Source organism: Hyperolius riggenbachi, chromosome 9 (assembly GCF_040937935.1).
Source record: "Hyperolius riggenbachi isolate aHypRig1 chromosome 9, aHypRig1.pri, whole genome shotgun sequence".
NCBI lineage: Eukaryota > Metazoa > Chordata > Amphibia > Anura > Hyperoliidae > Hyperolius > Hyperolius riggenbachi.
Genome location: NC_090654.1, coordinates 42306183 through 42327693, shown reverse-complemented (window position 1 = coordinate 42327693; position 21511 = coordinate 42306183). Strand labels below are relative to the sequence as shown.

General features: G+C 46.4%; 1 protein-coding gene across 3 annotated transcripts in view; it reads left to right on the top strand.

Moving 5' to 3' along the window:
- LOC137531572 (farnesyl pyrophosphate synthase-like) overlaps positions 1-21511 on the top strand; it is a 63335-nt gene that overhangs the window by 21875 nt on the left and 19949 nt on the right. The window contains exon 1 of one of the 3 annotated variants that reach the window (XM_068251496.1): positions 20728-20883. The exons of the other annotated variants lie outside the window; for them this stretch is intronic. Within the exon in view, the coding sequence (XP_068107597.1) occupies positions 20874-20883 (10 nt within the window). The 5' untranslated portion in view covers positions 20728-20873. Of the gene's footprint in view, positions 1-20727; positions 20884-21511 lie in introns of those variants that run through there. 3 annotated transcript variants of the gene reach the window in all.

The window sequence follows — 21511 nt, the reverse complement described above, 5'->3', positions numbered from 1 at the left end:
ATAGAAAAATGTCACAATTTTATTGATTAATTGTATACTTCCAAAAAGATAATAAAAACACTAAAAACAAGCCACCACAGTCAATTGGCATATAACAATATCAAGTAATGCTCATAACAATAATTGGCCATCATATTGATTCTAAAATAGTATAAGGTAGAAAAAAATGGTGTGGCTATGCTCAAACTGAGCATGCCCCCATTTGAACCCGGGTTCAGTACCTCTCAAGGAACAATATATAATAAAGTGCATATATTAGTGCAAATGGTGCATACAAAACAATCAGTGACCATATACAATGTAGAATATATATATCTCAATAGTGCAAAAATAATGACCAGAAACCTGGAGGAAAAGATGGCAGGAGGAACGTTTGGGAGAGACAGAAAGTGGGCAAGATACAGTGGAGTGAGGCAGAGGGATACTTATCCGGTATGGATGGCCAAGACAGGAGCTCGTGGTGGCTGAAAAGAGGCCCTCGGTGGACTACTCCACCGGTTCCGCGGCCGTCACGCCGCTTTTTCAAGAGTGCGAGGGGTTCTCCGTGAAGGTACAGCGTGTAACGCTGTTTAAGTACAGGAAGCTGAATACGTCGCGTGTGCGCCATCAAGGACGTCACACGCGGCGTGAATGGGCGTGGCTAGTGGATCGAGGCAATGTGGGTTCCGGAGAGACCAGACTGGAGCGCACCAAGAGGAAGTGAGAGGACGCAGAGTGAGGAAGTGTCCACGCTGGAGCGCATACAGAAGACGTAAGTATAAAAGAAACACCAGACGGAGAAAAAAGCCACATAGGAGCGCATTAGAGGAAGTAAGTATATAGGCAATAGGTAATACATAACAAAACTATAATATATATCAAAGAGGAAATATCCATCATTGACTATACATATAATCATCCAAAAGTATATCAATTTACATCAGGGGAGACAATAATCTATCAATTCATTTTTACCCCAAGCCACATCAAAAATCATAGGAATACCCCAATCATATCATAAGGGACAATATTGTATGGATACTCGCCCTCAGGGAGCACCCACATAAGGGGAACCCCAGAAAAGAGGGGGGACCCAGAGAGCAATGAGTAACAGGTTGGCACCCTGTAAAAATAGAAAATATACAGATATATAAACAGTATATATGAAAAATGCTGGATCCATGTACAGTTCAAAATCCATATTGCACCAATAGGATCGATTCCATTTATGTAGTTCCACAGGGATAAACAGCGGCGTAAAATGTCAAAAAAGCGCGACGTACAAAAATTCATTGATGAAGGTCCAATGAGTCCAATAAAGTGGTTACGAGTCCACAAGGGTCCAATATATGCATAAACAAGAGTACAATATGCTGTAGAATACACGAGGTCACAATATATATGAACAATCTGTAACAGAAGAGACACAAGGTGAGTACACAGTCAAAGAAACCCAGAATAGTCTATCTCCTCATTTAAGCCCTTGGGGGACATGGATTCCAACATAAAAATCCATCTCGCCTCCCTCTGCAAGAGTCTAGAGACGATGTCTCCACGTCTATTGGTGGTCTTAATGTGTTCAAGGCCAAAGACCTGTAAACAATTATATGAACCTGCATGGAAATCCAGAAAATGGGCTGCCACTGATGTAAGACTGTGACCCTCCCTCCGGTCACGTTCAGCCAGTCTTATTTTGGACATGTGCTGCTGAATTCTGACCTTTAATGCATTCTTAGTTTGCCCCACATAAAGTTTAGGGCAGCTACACCTAAGTGCATATATAACCCCTTGTGTCCGACAATTGATATACTGGTTCAATTTAAAATTATGAGACTGTGAAGAGTTACTTATCTCAGACCGGCCACTCATGTATGGACAAACATTACAAGCCCCACATGGGTAACTCCCACGTATGCCTGCTCCAATCGTACGGCCTGTACAAGAGGAAAAATGACTGGTGCAGAGTTTATCCTTTAAAGTGGGACATCTCTTAGCAGTGATGGATGGATAAGGTGCAATACAGCCCTTCAAATCAGGGTCTGATTGTAATATTGGCCATGTATTTTTCAAAGCCCCATGAATTTCTCTCCAGCTATTGTTGTAAACAGTGCTGAGTCTCACCAGTTTATCATCCACGCGTGGCCTCTGATTGATAAGTTCCGTTCTCCTCTTGTTTTTGGCAGAAAAGAAGGCTTGTTTGACCACTTTTTTAGGATATCCACGCTCCAGAAATCTCTGCTGTAGCTGTGTTGCTTGTCTGTGGAAATCAGAATCATTAGTACAAATCCGCCTAAGTCTCAAAAACTGGCTGGTCGGTATATTGTTCTTAAGGGCATTATTGTGAGCACTTTTATAATGAAGCAAACTATTTACCGCAGTGGGTTTCCTATACAAATCAGTGGCTAAAGTACCATCCTCATATATCTGGATCGACAGGTCCAAAAATTCAGCTCGTGAGGGAGACATCTGCATAGTTAAAAAAATGTTCATATTATTATGATTTAGATCTGTCACAAATTGACTACACAGTTCAGGGGGGCCTGTCCATAGCACCAACAAATCGTCTATGTAGCGATACCATCCTAGTATATATGGATGGTATACAGCATAGCGATCCCCAAAGACGATCTCCCTTTCCCAAAAACCTAAAAAGAGATTGGCGACTGCCGGTGCACATTTTGCACCCATGGCAACCCCACATATCTGTTTATAATACTTTCCATTAAACAAAAAATAGTTATGATCCAAGACAAACCTGAGTAGTTGTAACAAAAAGGTATGAAGATCTGAGTATGTGTGATCCTCCATCTCTAAGAAATATTTCACTGTAGAAAGAGCCAGTTCATGTGAGATACAGGTGTACAATGATTCCACATCACAGGTGAGTAGTAGCGTTCCTGACGGTACTCGTAGGTCCTCCAGGATCCTAAGAAGATCCATACTATCCCTGAGATAAGAATCGAGAGCTGTAACATGAGATTGTAAGAAAAAGTCAATGAAGGAACATGCCGGTGCCGTAAGGCTATTGATTCCAGCCACGATTGGTCTACCGGGGGGGTCAATAAGGGTTTTGTGAACTTTTGGTAGCATGTAAAACGTGGCAACAGTGGGTGTTTTTGGAAAAAGAAATTCAAACTCCTTAGGTGTAATAATCCCTCTATGTTTCGCTTCATTGAGTAACATCTCTAATTGCACATGATAATAGTCCGTAGGATCTCCTGGTAACACTTGATAATTGATGGTATTATTCAACTGCCTATATGCCTCTTTAAGATATGCATCTCTGGGCCAGATAACGATGTTGCCACCCTTATCTGCCTCTTTAATGATTAAATTAGTATTATTTTTTAGGGACTGAATAGCTGTTAGCTCCTCCCTTGACAGGTTGTCATACCTATGCGTTGTTGGTCTCATAGATGACACCTCTTGGAGCATTACCTCAAAAAATATTTTAATAGCAGGATAGTTCTGAAAAGACGGCATATATCTGGAGGGATTTCTAAAAAGTTTTGCTCGCTGACTCACCAGTGTGGACTCGTTCTCAGACTCAGCAAGCAAGTCCATCAAATCTCTGAGGGCTTGTCGATCCACATCACTTAAGTTTGGTTCACACTCAGTTGAAGAATGAAAGTATTTCCTGAAAGCAAGTTTTCTGCAAAACAGATACAGATCCTTAGTTAATTCAAATTTGTCAAGTGATTTGGTAGGGGAGAAGGTCAGTCCTTTTTGTAACACTGTCATCTCAGGTGGTGATAGTACGTACTCGGACAGGTTAATGATACTCAATACATTGGTCTCGAGTGGTCCCACACCTTCCTGCGTTTCAGATGTTGAGGTGTGCGCAAAAGATCCCTTAGTCTGTTTACGCCTGCGGCCCCCCCGTTTGGTTCTCCTTCGGTGTCGCTGGATAAAAAATCCTCACTTTGTGTATCGGAATGATCAATGTTATTTTGTCCGCTAGGGTTCCTAGGTAATGGTTTATTTGGTCTGGGATTGCTTGGATCATATTGAGGTTTGGGGTTACCACCTCTAGGTGGATGTCTGGGCCTGGGTCTAAACCGTCTAGTATTCCCTCTATGTGTCCATCTGTATGCATTACCCATATCAAAGTCATGTCTGTCACGCTCAAACTTCCTCCTTTTCCCCTCAATGATGGAAAGCTCCATTCTATCCATGTCTTTTTTAAGTATTCTGATAAAGGGCTGTACCATATTATCCTTATCCAAAACTGACATTTTAGACTCCAGATCAGAGAGGCCAGATTTCACTTTATCCAACAGTTTTTTATCATGATCAATAAGCATGTCAATGATAATAATGGAACATTTAGCGAGTCCCTCCTCCCAAATATGCTTTGAGTCACCCTGGAGTTCCCAAGTGGGAAAAATTTGGACTCTAAGTCCTCGTGGATAGATTTGTTCTTTCTTATATTGTTCCAAACTATTAATATTCCACCACAACCGAATGTGGTCCTTATGTAAATCCTTATATTGTCTAAATAGTAGTCTAGTGTCATCTGGCAACTGCTGATCTGGGTCATTACGTATAGGGAAGGCCTTCCCCAATTTGGTGCTCCAACTGGCCTCCATAGATTCCCATAACCCTTCCATATCTGATAATTGATAATATTCAAAATAAAATAACGGGTTGGTGCAAGAAAGAAAAAGGATACCTCCTTATATATGCAAATAGCAAGAGAGAGCACTGCACTCAAAAACCCTTTTGTGTGTGCTAGAGCACCAAAAAACCATGAGCTAAAGGAAGAATATGCTCATAGACACAGCACCACACAACTATATATATATAATAATAGAAAAATGTCACAATTTTATTGATTAATTGTATACTTCCAAAAAGATAATAAAAACACTAAAAACAAGCCACCACAGTCAATTGGCATATAACAATATCAAGTAATGCTCATAACAATAATTGGCCATCATATTGATTCTAAAATAGTATAAGGTAGAAAAAAATGGTGTGGCTATGCTCAAACTGAGCATGCCCCCATTTGAACCCGGGTTCAGTACCTCTCAAGGAACAATATATAATAAAGTGCATATATTAGTGCAAATGGTGCATACAAAACAATCAGTGACCATATACAATGTAGAATATATATATCTCAATAGTGCAAAAATAATGACCAGAAACCTGGAGGAAAAGATGGCAGGAGGAACGTTTGGGAGAGACAGAAAGTGGGCAAGATACAGTGGAGTGAGGCAGAGGGATACTTATCCGGTATGGATGGCCAAGACAGGAGCTCGTGGTGGCTGAAAAGAGGCCCTCGGTGGACTACTCCACCGGTTCCGCGGCCGTCACGCCGCTTTTTCAAGAGTGCGAGGGGTTCTCCGTGAAGGTACAGCGTGTAACGCTGTTTAAGTACAGGAAGCTGAATACGTCGCGTGTGCGCCATCAAGGACGTCACACGCGGCGTGAATGGGCGTGGCTAGTGGATCGAGGCAATGTGGGTTCCGGAGAGACCAGACTGGAGCGCACCAAGAGGAAGTGAGAGGACGCAGAGTGAGGAAGTGTCCACGCTGGAGCGCATACAGAAGACGTAAGTATAAAAGAAACACCAGACGGAGAAAAAAGCCACATAGGAGCGCATTAGAGGAAGTAAGTATATAGGCAATATATCGGGGACGCAGTGGGTGGAGGCAGGCAGACACGTTTAGGGAGACAGGAGCTGCTGGAGCCTGGAGCCTAGTGAGAGGGGGGAGGAGCTGGAGCCTGGAATATATTCAATCCTGACATTGGGCGCAGTAACATGGCCACTTCGCATTTTGGCCGGCCAGAACCCGAAGTGGCCAGACTTCGAGTTCTGGCCATAACATATATATATATATATATATATATATATATCTATCTATATCTATATCTCTATATCCTACTAATATTATAAATGGGAAAGTTTTTAGATGTTTGTTACTCAATCACGCAACAATGGCTGAACAGATTTGAATTAAATTTGGCACACACATGGTACATTACCTGGAATAACATATAGGATACTTTTTATTCCCATAACCAAAACGTGGGCGGAGACAAATACACTGGGAGAATTTAAACTGCAGCCATTCTTACACTGTTAATGGCAGGGTTCTCAAACTTTGCACAGTTGGTGACTGGGATTATTATTAATAAAAGTGTGTGTGGAGCCTACAACAGCCAATCAAAATTAACCTATTGATTTCTATTATTTCAAGGGGAATATTTAATTGCTGCCATTCTTGCACTGTTAATGGCACAAGCCTCAAACCTGGTACAGTTGGTCATTGGGTGACTAGGGTTCAAATTCAGAAAAGGGGTGGAGCCAATCAGATTTGTTTCATTTCAATGCAAATTAAATTATTGATGTCCTCCCCCCCCCCCTCCATTAAATGGTACATGTACCTCAACCTGGGGCATATCAAAAGCCCCTGGTTCTGCTCTGGTCCTGGAGCAGGGCAGCTGCAGTGGAGCATTATTCTGTATCTTGCTCTGCTGGTAGACCGGTCCTCTTTACTTCCTCTCACTTCCTCTTCAGCGTAGCTGGCATGTAGCCAATCACTTTCAATGCCTATCACAAGACACGTGTCAGGCGGCGACACTGTGGAGGAAGCGGAAAACAATTGGGAAGGGGTTGTGGTGGAAAATACATGAATATTTAATAGCTGCACACATGCTGGGGGGGGGGGGGGGAGTGGGAGGGGGGTTGCGGCACACACAACCCCATGTGGGAGGTGCTAAGCAGTTGTTTTTTTACACAGTGCTCATGCACAGTAATGTCACCCTAATGGTCAAGCTATGAGTGGTAAGGTTGATACACTGCACATGTGTATGAGTATCTTGAATCACTATTGGTTTTTTTTACAAAGGTTACTTATTTTTCACCTTAACTGTAGGGAGTGCTAATGCATGAGATAACGGAAAATTGGATACTTACCTGCCGGTAATTTTCTTTTCCTGCTGTAGACATGGCAGCATACAATTGGGTAAACCCCGCCCCACATACAGGTCTATTTCTCTATAAATCAAACACTCCCCCTACCCTCATTGCTTTATGTTTCTAGATTACACGCTACTCCTTTCGAGGTGGGAAATCCCTATGCTGCCATGTCTACAGCAGGAAAGGAAAATTACCTGCAGGTAAGTATCCAATTTTCCGTTTTCCTGCTATATCCATGGCAGCATACAATTGGGATTTAACTATCAAACAAATAAGGGTGGGCGAGACACTTTCTGATGCTTCACAAAACAAACTTTTATTTTACATATCATAATATATGAGCAACATTATGCTGAATAAGTCCACCAGATATAGTATATATATCAATACAAAACAACCATTTCTGCTTAAATTGTTTCTGAAATTGAGCCTAAGACTGCGCTACCAAAGTTCCTTGTGGACAATGCTGCTGGATCCACTCTATAGTGTTCAATAAAAGTATTTGTCGACGACCAGTTAGCCGCTTTGCAGATTGTATCAGCAGACACCTTCGCAAACGCTGCCCAAGATGTCGAGATTGCCCTTGTTGAATGAGCAGTGACTTCTGTAGGTGGTTCCATACCCTCTTGCCTATAAGCTGCTGCAATGACTTTCACTAACCAGGCCGCTATTGTCCTTGTGGTTGCTGCTTGTCCCTTCCTGTGTCCGTCCGGAATCACAAATAGTCTGTCTGACTTCCTAATATTCTTAGTCTTTGTTATATATGTCTGTAGCAGGGCTGGTATGTCTAGTGTATGCACGTTTTCCTCGCTCGGTAAGTTGAATGCTGGTAGCGTCCATTCCTGGTTGAAATGAAATTGTGATGCCACCTTCGGGACGAAGTGTTGCACAGGCCTAAGGACTACTCTGTCATTAAAAATAGTTAGATATGGCGGTTTGCACCCCAGTGCCTGAATTTCTGAAACGCGCCTTGCAGACGCTACTGCTACTAAAAATAGTAATTTTTGTGTCAAATTGATTAGGTTGCACTGTTCTATTGGTTCATAAGGTTGTCTTGTCAGAGCTTTGAGAACCAGAGGTAGCTCCCACTGCGGGAACATGTTCCTCTTTGGAGGCCTTATTTTATGTGCCGCCCTGATGAACTGCACTATCAGTGGTTGAGTTGCCCATCTATTATCTGTCAGGGCTGATAATGCCGACACGTGTACCTTTAGCGTATTGACTCCTAACCCTAATTCGAGTCCCTTTTGTAGAAATTCCAGAATTTCATTTACATTAGGATTCAAATATTGTCCTCTGTCCTTCATGAAGACCTTGAATCTGTTCCATACATTCGAATAGGTTGCATTAGTCGTCTTCTTACGTGCCTGTAGCAGAGTGTCCTGAACTGATTTCGAGCAGCCTAGGGCTTCTAGTTTACTGCGCTCAATATCCAGACCGCTAGTTTCAGTTTGTCTGGATCCGGGTGTAATATCGGGCCTTGTGATATCAGGTCTCCTCTCGTCTGGAGTAGTGTTGGGCGAACATCTAGATGTTCGGGTTCGGGCCGAACAGGCCGAACATGGCCGCGATGTTCGGGTGTTCGACCCGAACTCCGAACATAATGGAAGTCAATGGGGACCCGAACTTTTGTGCTTTGTAAAGCCTCCTTATATGCTACATACCCCAAATTTACAGGGTATGTGCACCTTGGGAGTGGGTACAAGAGGAAAAAAAAATTTAGCAAAAAGAGCTTATAGTTTTTGAGAAAATCGATTTTAAAGTTTCAAAGGGAAAACTGTCTTTTAAATGCGGGAAATGTCTGTTTTCTTTGCACAGGTAACATGCTTTTTGTCGGCATGCAGTCATAAATGTAATACATATAAGAGGTTCCAGGAAAAGGGACCGGTAATGCTAACCCAGCAGCAGCACACGTGATGGAACAGGAGGAGGGTGGCGCAGGAGGAGAAGGCCACGCTTTGAGACACAACAACCCAGGCCTTGCATGAGGACAAGAAGCGTGCGGATAGCATGCTTTGTACCACCATGCAGTCATAAATGTAATAAAGATAAGTGGTTCAATAAACAGGGACCACGCGGCAACGCTAACCCAGCAGCAGCACACGTGATGGAACAGGAGGAGGCGCAGGAGGAGAAGGCCACGCTTTGTGAGACACAACAACCCAGGCCTTGCATGAGGACAAAAAGCGTGCGGATAGCATGCTTTGTACCGCCATGTAGTCATAAATGTAATAAAGATAAGAGGTTCAATAAACAGGGACCACGCGGCAACGCTAACCCAGCAGCAGCAGCAGCAGCAGCAGCACACGTGATGGAACAGGAGGAGGCGCAGGAGGAGAAGGCCACGCTTTGTGAGACACAACAACCCAGGCCTTGCATGAGGACAAAAAGCGTGCGGATAGCATGCTTTGTACCGCCATGTAGTCATAAATGTAATAAAGATAAGAGGTTCAATAAACAGTGACCACGCGGCAACGGTAACCCAGCAGCAGCAGCAGCACACGTGATGGAACAGGAGGAGGCGCAGGAGGAGAAGGCCACGCTTTGTGAGACACAACAACCCAGGCCTTGCATGAGGACAAAAAGCGTGCGGATAGCATGCTTTGTACCGCCATGTAGTCATAAATGTAATAAAGATAAGAGGTTCAATAAACAGGGACCACGCGGCAACGGTAACCCAGCAGCAGCAGCAGCAGCAGCAGCACACGTGATGGAACAGGAGGAGGCGCAGGAGGAGAAGGCCACGCTTTGTGAGACACAACAACCCAGGCCTTGCATGAGGACAAAAAGCGTGCGGATAGCATGCTTTGTACCGCCATGTAGTCATAAATGTAATAAAGATAAGAGGTTCAATAAACAGGGACCACGCGGCAACGGTAACCCAGCAGCAGCAGCAGCAGCACACGTGATGGAACAGGAGGAGGCGCAGGAGGAGAAGGCCACGCTTTGTGAGACACAACAACCCAGGCCTTGCATGAGGACAAAAAGCGTGCGGATAGCATGCTTTGTACCGCCATGTAGTCATAAATGTAATAAAGATAAGAGGTTCAATAAACAGGGACCACGCGGCAACGGTAACCCAGCAGCAGCAGCAGCACACGTGATGGAACAGGAGGAGGCGCAGGAGGAGAAGGCCACGCTTTGTGAGACACAACAACCCAGGCCTTGCATGAGGACAAAAAGCGTGCGGATATAGCAGCAATGCTTTTTGCCGCCATGCAGTCATAAATGTAATACAGATGAGAGGTTCAATAAACAGGGACCGGAAACGCTAAACCATCCCAGATGTTCATCGGTCATGTTACTTGGTTGGGGTCCAGGAGTGTTGCGTAGTCGTTTCCAATCCAGGATTGATTCATTTTAATTTGAGTCAGACGGTCTGCATTTTCTGTGGAGAGGCGGATACGCCGATCTGTGATGATGCCTCCGGCAGCACTGAAACAGCGTTCCGACATAACGCTGGCTGCCGGGCAAGCCAGCACCTCTATTGCGTACATTGCCAGTTCGTGCCAGGTGTCTAGCTTCATGCCCGGTTTCAGGTCCAGCGGTGCCAGCCACAAATCCGTCTGTTCCTTTATTCCCCTCCAAATTTCCTCCCCTGTGTGCTGCTTATCCCCAAGGCAGATCAGCTTCAGCAACGCTTGCTGACGCATGCCAACAGCTGTGCTGCACTGCTTCCACGATCCTACTGCTGCTGGTGCTGGGTTAGCATTTCCGGATGAGGTACAGCTTTGAGATGCGTTGGAGGAGAAGGAGTCAGAGAGGTAGGTGCTGCTGTTGTTATCCAGCTGTTTGCGGCGTGGGCAACACCCGCGCCGTAGCAGGTGAGGAATCGCTGCCAGGCTCCACAAGGTTCACCCAGTGCGCGGTAAGGGAGATGTATCGACCCTGGCCGAACGCACTCGTCCAGGTGTCAGTGGTGAGGTGAACCTTGCAGGCAACGGCATTCTTCAAGCTTCGGGTTATTTAGCTGACCACGTGCTCATGCAACTCAGGCACTGCAGAGCGCGCAAAGTGGTAGCGGCTGGGAACCACGTAACGTGGGATGGCCACTGACATCATGCCCTTGAAGCTGTTTGTCTCCACCACTCGATATGGCAGCATTTCGCAGGCCAGAAGCTTGGCTATGCTGGCTGGCTGTTACTGCCACGGCCCGGGGGTCATTTGCTGGCAATTTCCTCTTGTGCTCAAACATCTCAGAAACAGACAACTCAACCGTAGCGCTGCACACCGAAGGGCTGTTGGTTGTTGTGTTTGATGAACACTGGGAGACCTCAAGAGCACTAGTCCGGAAAGTGACAGTGTCAGCATCGTCTGATGTTTGTGAATGTTGTGAACCACGCAATGGCTGGGCTACTGCTGCTGCTGAGGCGGGTCTGGTGGTGAGTCTGGTGAACCCAAGGGAGGCAGTGTTGCTGGTGGTACCCTGTCCTGCCGCGTTTGCCCACAGAGTGGGATGTTTGGATAGAATGTGGCGGCTCATGCTGGTGGTGGAGAGGTTGTTAATACTTTTCCCCCTGCTCAGGCGGGTCTTGCACACCTTGCAAATCGCCATGGTAACATCCTCAGTGCAGTCTTCAAAGAAAGCCCAGACTTTAACTGGCTGAGGACTCGGACCTCGTGCGTGATGTGCTGGTGCTGCTTAACCCACTGCTGGACGCTTGAGAGGTCATCCAAGTAATTATCTGGTCCTGTTCTTTTGGATCTGTGAGGGTTGTTGTCCTGGACAACATGGGCAGTATTGAGTGGGTTTTCTTGGGTGCTCCCCTGTGGCCTGTACGTGAACCGTCAGGGGAAACACCTCTTCCCTTGCCCCTCCCTCTTTCACCGGATTTCTTCCTCATTTCACTTATCCTTAAAGTACACGCTGACTGGCAGCAGTACAGTGGCAGTACAGAAATGCTATACAGTGGTGGGTGAGCGGTGTACCACTATTGTCAGCAGTGACACAGAGCACAATGCTATACAGTGGCGGGTGAGCGGTGTACTACTGTTCCCAGCAGACACAGAGTGGAAGTAAACACAATGCTATATAGTGTGGCTGAGCCGTGTACACAGAGTGGCATTAAACACAATGCTATATAGTCTGCTATATAGTCACCCCGAACAGGGTGATGTTCTGCAGAACCCGAACAGTGGCAAACACTGTTCGCCCAACACTACTGGGAGGGAACGCAGATTTTAGTACCTAAACACACGATACAACATGTTTTCCGGGGTCGGACTCTGAGGCACATACAGATGGTCCCGATCATCATCCTCATCATACAACTCTTCTCCTGAGTCTGACCCACCCACCACCTCTGCCACCCCAACATCCCCAGACACAGACCCCTCATCGTCCTCAACATTAACTTGGGATGCTGGCCTGAGCCAGACCTCCTCCTCCACATCAGGCCCCATCATCTCCTCAATGGCAGCCCTCATTAATCGCTCTGGCGACGGACTGATGGACACAACGTTCTCCTCCGGGGAGGGCTGCTGCTGACCACTGGCTGCTGGGGTGGATGTTATAGCTTGCGTGGGGCGTTGGCTGTTGCTGTTGTTGGGAGTGCTGCTCACAGCGGAGGTCTCTGGGGAACTCATGTTGAGCTCATATAGTGGTTGACGGTGAGTGGAGTATTACTGATCCCAGCAATATACACACTGACTGGCAGAGTACGCAATGCTATATAGTGTGGCTGAGCGGTGTACACAGAGTGGCAGTAAACACAATGCTATATAGTCTGGCTGAGCGAGCGGTGTACTACTGTTCCCAGCAGAATCAGAGTGGCAGTAAACAATGGTATATAGTCTGGCTGAGCGGTGTACATAGAGTGTCAGTAAACAATGGTATATAGTCTGGCTGAGCGAGCGGTGTACTACTGTTCCCAGCAGAATCAGAGTGGCAGTAAACAATGGTATATAGTCTGGCTGAGCGGTGTACATAGAGTGTCAGTAAACAATGGTATATAGTCTGGCTGAGCGAGCGGTGTACTACTGTTCCCAGCAGAATCAGAGTGGCAGTAAACAATGGTATATAGTCTGGCTGAGCGGTGTACACAGAGTGTCAGTAAACAATGGTATATAGTCTGGCTGAGCGGTGTACACACAATGCTATATAGTCTGCTATATAGTGTCAGTAAACAATGGTATATAGTCTGGCTGAGCGGTGTACACAGAGTGTCAGTAAACAATGGTATATAGTCTGGCTGAGCGAGCGGTGTACTACTGTTCCCAGCAGAATCAGAGTGGCAGTAAACAATGGTATATAGTCTGGCTGAGCGGTGTACACAGAGTGTCAGTAAACAATGGTATATAGTCTGGCTGAGCGGTGTACACACAATGCTATATAGTCTGCTATATAGTGTCAGTAAACAATGGTATATAGTCTGGCTGAGCGAGCGGTGTACTACTGTTCCCAGCAGAATCAGAGTGGCAGTAAACAATGGTATATAGTCTGGCTGAGCGGTGTACACAGAGTGTCAGTAAACAATGGTATATAGTGTGGCTGAGTGGTGTACACAGAGTGTCAGTAAACAATGGTATATAGTCTGGCTGAGCGGTGTACACAGAGTGTCAGTAAACAATGGTATATAGTCTGGCTGAGCGAGCGGTGTACTACTGTTCCCAGCAGAATCAGAGTGGCAGTAAACAATGGTATATAGTCTGGCTGAGCGGTGTACACAGAGTGTCAGTAAACAATGGTATATAGTGTGGCTGAGTGGTGTACACAGAGTGTCAGTAAACAATGGTATATAGTCTGGCTGAGCGGTGTACACAGAGTGGCAGTAAACACAATGCTATATACTCTGGCTGAGCGAGCGGTGTACTACTGTTCCCAGCAGACACAGAACAGTAAACAGAATGCTATATAGTGTGGCTGAGCGAGCGGTGTACCACTATTCCCAGCAGACACAGAACAGTAAACAGAATGCTATATAGTGTGGCTGAGCGAGCGGTGTACCACTATTCCAAGCAGACACAGAACAGTGAACAGAATGCTATATAGTGTGGCTGAGCGAGCGGTGTACCACTATTCCCAGCAGACACAGAGTGGCAGTAAACAGAATGCTATATAGTGTGGCTGAGCGAGGTACACAGAGTGGCAGTAAACAGAATGCTATATAGTGTGGCTGAGCGAGCGGTGTACCACTATTCCCAGCAGACACAGAACAGTGAACAGAATGCTATATAGTGTGGCTGAGCGAGCGGTGTACCACTATTCCCAGCAGACACAGAACAGTGAACAGAATGCTATATAGTGTGGATGAGCGAGCGGTGTACCACTATTCCCAGCAGACACAGAACAGTAAACAGAATGCTATATAGTGTGGCTGAGCGAGCGGTGTACCACTATTCCCAGCAGACACAGAACAGTGAACAGAATGCTATATAGTGTGGCTGAGCGAGCGGTGTACCACTATTCCCAGCAGACACAGAACAGTGAACAGAATGCTATATAGTGTGGCTGAGCGAGCGGTGTACTACTGTTCCCAGCAGACACAGAACAGTACACAGAATGCTATATAGTGTGGCTGAACGAGCGGTGTACTACTGTTCCCAGCAGACACAGAACAGTACACAGAATGCTATATAGTGTGGCTGAACGAGCGGTGTACCACTATTCCAAGCAGACACAGAACAGTGAACAGAATGCTATATAGTGTGGCTGAGCGAGCGGTGTACCACTATTCCCAGCAGACACAGAGTGGCAGTAAACAGAATGCTATATAGTGTGGCTGAGCGAGGTACACAGAGTGGCAGTAAACAGAATGCTATATAGTGTGGCTGTGCAAGCGGTGTACTACTATTCCCAGCAGACACAGAGTGGCAGTAAACAGAATGCTATATAGTGTGGCTGAGCGAGGTACACAGAGTGGCAGTAAACAGAATGCTGAGCGAGCGGTGTACTACTATTCCCAGCAGCGACACACAATGACTGGGGGGGACCCTGGCTAGCGTGGCTGGAGCGCGAACTACCCTGCCTGCCTACCCAAAGCTAAACCCACAGACAAATGGCGGAGATATGACGTGGTTCGGGTATTTATTTACCCGAACCACGTGACAGTTCGGCCAATCAGAGCGCGTTCGGGTCCGAACCACGTGACCCGTTCGGCCAATCACAGCGCTAGCCGAACGTTCGGGGAACGTTCGGCCATGCGCTCTTAGTTCGGCCATATGGCCGAACGGTTTGGCCGAGCACCGTCAGGTGTTCGGCCGAACTCGAACATCACCCGAACAGGGTGATGTTCTGCAGAACCCGAACAGTGGCGAACACTGTTCGCCCAACACTAGTCTGGAGTGGGACTGGCCCCTCTCTCGTCAGACTCTTCAGTAATGGGTACCAAGGCCTGCGTGGCCAGTCTGGAAGTATTGCAATTACTGTAGCCGATTCCTGCATAATCTTGCACAACAGCCTCATTATTATCGGGACTGGGGGGTACACATACCCCAGTTTGAAGTTCCAATCCCACGTGAGGCCGTCCCATTCTTCCGCCTGTGAGGTTCTGAACCTCGTGAAGTATCTCTGGCACTTGTAGTTGTTTGGACTGGCCATGATGTCCACCTGTGGTGTTCCCCATCTCCTGCAAATCTCCCGATAGACGTCTATGTTCAGTGCCCATTCGTTGTTGCTTACAATGTGACGGCTTAGATAGTCTGCCTTGACATTCAGCCTTCCCGGTATGTGTACCGCTGTCAATGACCTCACATTCTTCTGTGCCCACTCCATTATGGGTGTTACTTCTCTTAGGAGTGTCCTGCTCCTTACTCCTCCCTGATTTTTCACATATGCCACTGCCGATGCGTTGTCCATTCTCAATACTACGTGGTTGTTCTTCAGGTTGACCGCAAAGTATTCCAGTGCCAGCCGTGCTGCTCTGAGTTCCAGGACATTCGCCGTTAGGTATCTCGTTTGATACTTCCATGTGTTCTGTACATATCTGTCTGCCAGCGTTGCTCCCCACCCGGTCATACTGGCATCTGTTGTCACTACCAGTGGTTTCGTCATTCTCAGCTGTAGGCTTCTCCTCAGATTGTTCTTGTTCAGCCACCATGTTAATTCTTGTCTCATGACCCTGTTCAGTTCTATACTCTGTGTCAGGCTCACTCTGTCCCATCTGTGTAAGAATTCTGTCTGCAGTCTTCTGGAATGCCATCTTGCCCAGCTAACCATGGGAATGACTGAAGACATGGTGCCCATTATTCTCAGAAACTGATGAGCTGGCCATCCCGTGTGGCTGAGGAACTCGTGCACTCTTGCCACGACTACCGTAATCTTGTCCTCTGGTAAGCGAATAACGTTTTCCCTTGTAGCGAATTCCGCTCCTAGGTATATTAATGTTTGCGCCGGCTGTAGCTGACTCTTCTCTCTGTTTATAATCCAGCCGAATCTTTCCAACGTTTGAATCAGCAGCTGTCTGTGATTTATCAGTATTTCCTTGTCTTCGGCTATCAACAGTATGTCGTCGAGGTAGTGGTGTACCTTTACCCCCTTTACTCTCAACAGCGCAATTAGGGCTATCAGTACCTTCGTAAAAGTTCTTGGTGCTGTTGAGATGCCGAAAGGGAGGCTTGTGAACTGAAAGTGGTTGTTCCCTATGGCAAAGCGTAGATACTGTCTGTACTCTGGATGTATTGGGATATGTAAATAAGCATCTGACAAGTCTATAGACATTAACCAGCTGTTCGGCTGAATGGCCTTTGTTATAGTATAGATTGATTCCATTTTGAATTTTAGTTTTTCTATATGCATATTGAGTCTCCTGAGATCCAGTACCGGTCTGAGCTCTCCCGATTTTTTGGGGACAAAAAATAGTGTAGAGTAGAACCCCTTGAATCTCTGTTCCTGCGGAACCGGGACTATCGCCTTCTTCCTCTTTAGTTCCTGTACATACGAGAGTAGTGTCTCCAGCATCCTCTTGTCTGACGGTATCTTTGTTGGTACAAAAAACTTGATTGGTGGTGGGGACTGAAACCTCCAGGAGTGCCCCTCTTTTATAGTTCTTATGACCCACGGGTCCCCCACCTGTCTCGCCCACACACTGTGGAAGGCCTGTAGCCTTGCTCCCACCAGCAGCGTGTGGGCGGGCGCACCCTCAAAAGGTCTTTTGATTCTGAGGTGTTGGCTGACTGCTCTTGTTCTTGGAGAACCTCGATAATGTGGATTGTGCACCCTGCCATTGCCTTCTGTAGCCTCTATTTCCTCTCGATGCTGTATTGTCCTCTCTCCTAAAGCGAAAGGAGCGTCTATCACTACTATACGGCTGTCTTCTAATCCTTCTTTCCTGTGGAATGAGCCCACTCTTACCTCCCGTCACTTTAGATATAGCCTTGTCCATGGTCTCTCCGAATAGGTGTTTGCCATCATACGGGATTTTGCACCACGTCACTCTGGAATTATTATCAGCTGCCCAGTGCCTCAGCCACATCGCCCGCTTGCACGTCACAGTCTGGACCATAGCTCTTGAGGCGCATCTTATGACATCAATGCCTGATTCACCAACAAAATCTCCCGCCAGTCTGAACTCTTCTAAGGAAGCAATTAATGTCTCCTTCTCACAGTCCGCTTTAATGGCTCCCTCCATATTGTCTGCCCAGGCCCGAATTGCCTTACCAACTGATGTCAAAGCAATCCCTGGCTTAGCTGAGGAGCCCATTGTTAGGTAAGCCTTCTTTAGGTCCAAATCCATTCTTCTCTCAAGCGCGTCCTTGAAGGATACTGAGTCTTCTAAAGGTAATGTGGCATGTCTGGCAAGTCTAATAATTGATGCATCTACCGTAGGTGGAGCCTCCAACTTTCCTATTATCTCCCCTTCTAGCGGGTATAATTTAGTAAACCTTGGAGCTAGTTGTGGTTTTCTTTCCAGCTTAGACCATTCTTCCAGGAATAGCTCATTAACCTCTTCCATAAGGGGGAAAGACTCAGAGTCCTTTTTTAAATGAGGATAGTACCTCAACTTTTTCTTGGGAGGTTCCACAGGTTCCTCCCATGCAATCGCAGTCTTTACTGCCCTAACTAAGTGGTTCACCATTGCGAAGTCAAATCCTATTTCTAGCTCGGTTGTCTCCCCCTCATCCATATTTGCCTCAGTAGATCCTTGCGTGAGCGTCTCCCTACGTTTCTCCTTCAATGTGTCCTGTACAATTTGTTTCACAATTGTTTCAATATCAGGAAAATCCTCTTCCTCTTCTACAGGCAGTGAATATAAACAATTTTCACACACGAGTTTGTCTGGCATAGGCTTATCCCCACCTGCCCAGCATACAGTTTTATCAGGCCTATTGATGTGTTTAGTCTTGCTAGTAGCTTTTGACCCCGAGGCAGAGGTTGACTTTGATTTGTCTTTGCTTCCTCCTGAAGATGCAGGGCTGCCAAGACAAAGCAGAGAGTTCTGCTCAGTATGCACTCTTTTATTTATATCACTCGAAACAAATACATAATAATAATACATCATATCTGCCCTTACCTATTGGATTTTATGCTGGCTTGTATTCTGGGCATCTGGCTCCATTTTCAACACAGAAAAGAGGCTGTGAAGAAAAAGGTGGGTACTAAGCACGGGGTACACACGAAATAAAAGGATACCTCTACCTAAAGGTAAATATATTTTTCACCCCCCTTTCCGCACAAGCTGACAGGCACAAACACGTCCAGCAGGACAACCGGCAAAAGTACTCCAACTTGCCCCCTGCAAGAAAGCATGGTAATATATCCTGTGAGACTCCATTCCAATGCACTATTTGCAGGTTGCATATTGTAAGTCAGTGTTGGCACGGCGACCAACCAAGTAGTAATAAATAAACCCAGCATATCACCTTCTTCCTGAAGTACGCGGAGATCCTCCTCGTGGCTGTGCCCAGTGCAGCAATGATTGCAAGTCCTTCCCGTGCTTTTAGCGTCCTACCGACGCTGCTAACTCCGCCCACTTCCTCTCCGTGGAACGCGGAAGTTTGCCTGCCTGCCCCGTGCGGAAGTGTGCATCTCTTCAAGCGCACCCGCGCCTGGGAAGGTACCGGCCAGTGCCCTGCGCATCCAGCGTCAATCAAACGCTGTAAAACAGCGAAGACGTCTCCTCCGCCAGTCAGAGGGCTCTGCCCCCCGCTCTCCATGAGGCAAACTGGGTGAGCTTCGGCCCAGGAGAGGCTGAACCTGGCCGGATGGCTGTAAGAAGACAGCCAGGTAAGGGCAAAATTAAAACTTCTCCCTGAACTCTGGGATAGACCTGTCGCGTGGACAGGAAAAAAAAAGCAATGAGGGTAGGGGGAGTGTTTGATTTATAGAGAAATAGACCTGTATGTGGGGCGGGGTTTACCCAATTGTATGCTGCCATGGATATAGCAGGAAAAACAAATAAGGAGAGATAATGCATGAGATAAATAGATAAGGAGAGCTAAACCATGAGTTATGTCAAATAAGGAGAGCTAAACCATGAGTTATGTCAAAGATAGCTAAACCATGAGCTATGTCAAATAAGGAAAACTAAACCATGAGTTGTGTCAAATAAGGAGAGCTAAACCATGAGTGATGTCAAAGATAGCTAAATCATGAGTTATGTCAAATAAGGAGAGCTAACCAATGAGTTAACTTAGATAAGGAGAGTTAAATCATAAGTTAAGTCATTTAGTGCCCCTGCTAAAACGCTGCTAGCCCGCGGCTAAACGGGGGTCCCTTACCCCCCAAACCCCCCCTGCAAAATCTATGACCAACATGGTTGTAGATTTTGCTGCTTTTGAGGCAGGGCTAACTCTCAGCGCCGTCTATCAGCGGCGCATCGCCGCCTCTCCCCCGCCCCTCTCAGCGAAGGAAGACTGAGAGGGGTGGGGGAGAGGTGGAGATACGCGCTGACAGACGCGCGTGAGGCAGGGCTGCAGCCATTAGCCCTGCCTCAATGTGGAAGCGCTGACCGGGACTTCACGAGGGGATTGGGGAGGTAAGGGACCCCCGTTTAGCCGCGGGATAGTAGCGTTTTAGCAGGGGCACACATGCCCCTGCTGAATATAAGCACTGAAGTGAGATTTTACGCTCGCTTCAGTGTCTCTTTAAGGAGAGATATATTGTGAGTTAATAAATAAGGTGAGATAATTTAACAGAGAAGCTTTGTGACTCAGGCCCATGTTGATCTGCCTAAACAAACACAGAGAAGTGAATTTTCCCAGCAACTATACACAGCAAAGTCCCCATTATCCAAAACATTCCCCATTATTCAAAAGTTTCAACTAACCGGCATGCTTGAGGAATAACGGGGACTTTATTTTTAAAAAAACAACGAAAAATCTGCTGAAAACACTTACCAATCCTCCAGCGACGTGTAGCAGCCTTCCTGCAGCGCCTAGCAGCTCCTAGTGGCTTCTGGCATCCATGCACGCAAGTCAGCAAATATTTTTTGCAAAATATTGGGAAAATACAATGTATTTCCGCAAAATCGATAATGCCATTTTTGATGTGAAAAGCACTTCCACGAAAATTACTTCAGAGAAAAATCACGAGCAACACTGATCAGGTTATTCCCACTGGTGCCGGATACAGGGGTTTCTGCTGTATGTGGAATAAAGACTTCATTGTGTGCTGTGCAAGAGTTTCTGTATGCTTTTACTGTCTTGGACATGGAGTTCACTAAATCTTCACAGGTTGCCACTAGAATCCTCTTCCACTCCTCCACGATGAAGCTGGTGGATGACCTTGTGCTCTTCCCCACCTTCTATTTAAGAGATGTCCCACAGATGCTCAATAGGTTTTATGTCTGGAGACATGCTTGGCAAATCCAGCGCTTTTTTTTTAGCCTACTGTATGTTGCGTGTTTAACAGGATCCTGACCTGACAAAGACGCACTGGCATGTTGAAACGCGTTTCATTATCACCCAGCACACGGAGCTTGCCTGGACTCCAGATCTACCACGTACCCTTGTTGATGTCCCCTGCTGGCCACAGTCGACATCTGAGGAGTGGAACATTGAGCATGGGAGATATGCTTGCAAATTTATGCGATCTTGTACGTACTTTAGCAATTTGCAAACTGATTTAAATGTATTGCACCATACAGGCACTCTTCTCTCTCCTTTTTCTGATCACTTGTCAAATCCCAGCCTTAGAAAGCAGCACTGGATGCTACATCTCCTCCAGACTCCAGTGTCTGACACTGGCATTGGAGAACTGATTTACTTTGGACATAACTGGGTTGATTCACTATCACTATAGCTCCCCTTATTGCACACTTAGCGTGCTTTTTCAGAGTTAATGTGCCTTATCAGAGTTACTGTGCATTATCAGAGCAGCATACTGAGCGCTACGAACTTATGCCTGCCAAATGGCAATGACGAGAGCTCCACTCGTTCTGCCCTTAGCCCCTGCGGGTCCAATCACTTTAAAGGAAATTATCCCAGTACTTTGGCTCAATAGGCTGCCTGTCAAGTTTCCTGTCAAGTTTAAAAACACACGATTGGTTCGCACGATGGCCAGGGGCCCCGGACCTCTCTCACTGGCCGGGGCCCCAAGGCCAATGCGCGATACCTGGAGGGGAGTGCAGGTGGGCCTGGACCTCTCACACCCAGGCTCTGGACCTCTCACATCCAGAAAACCCACCAACACTGCCTCCATACTGAATGCTAAATTCGACACAC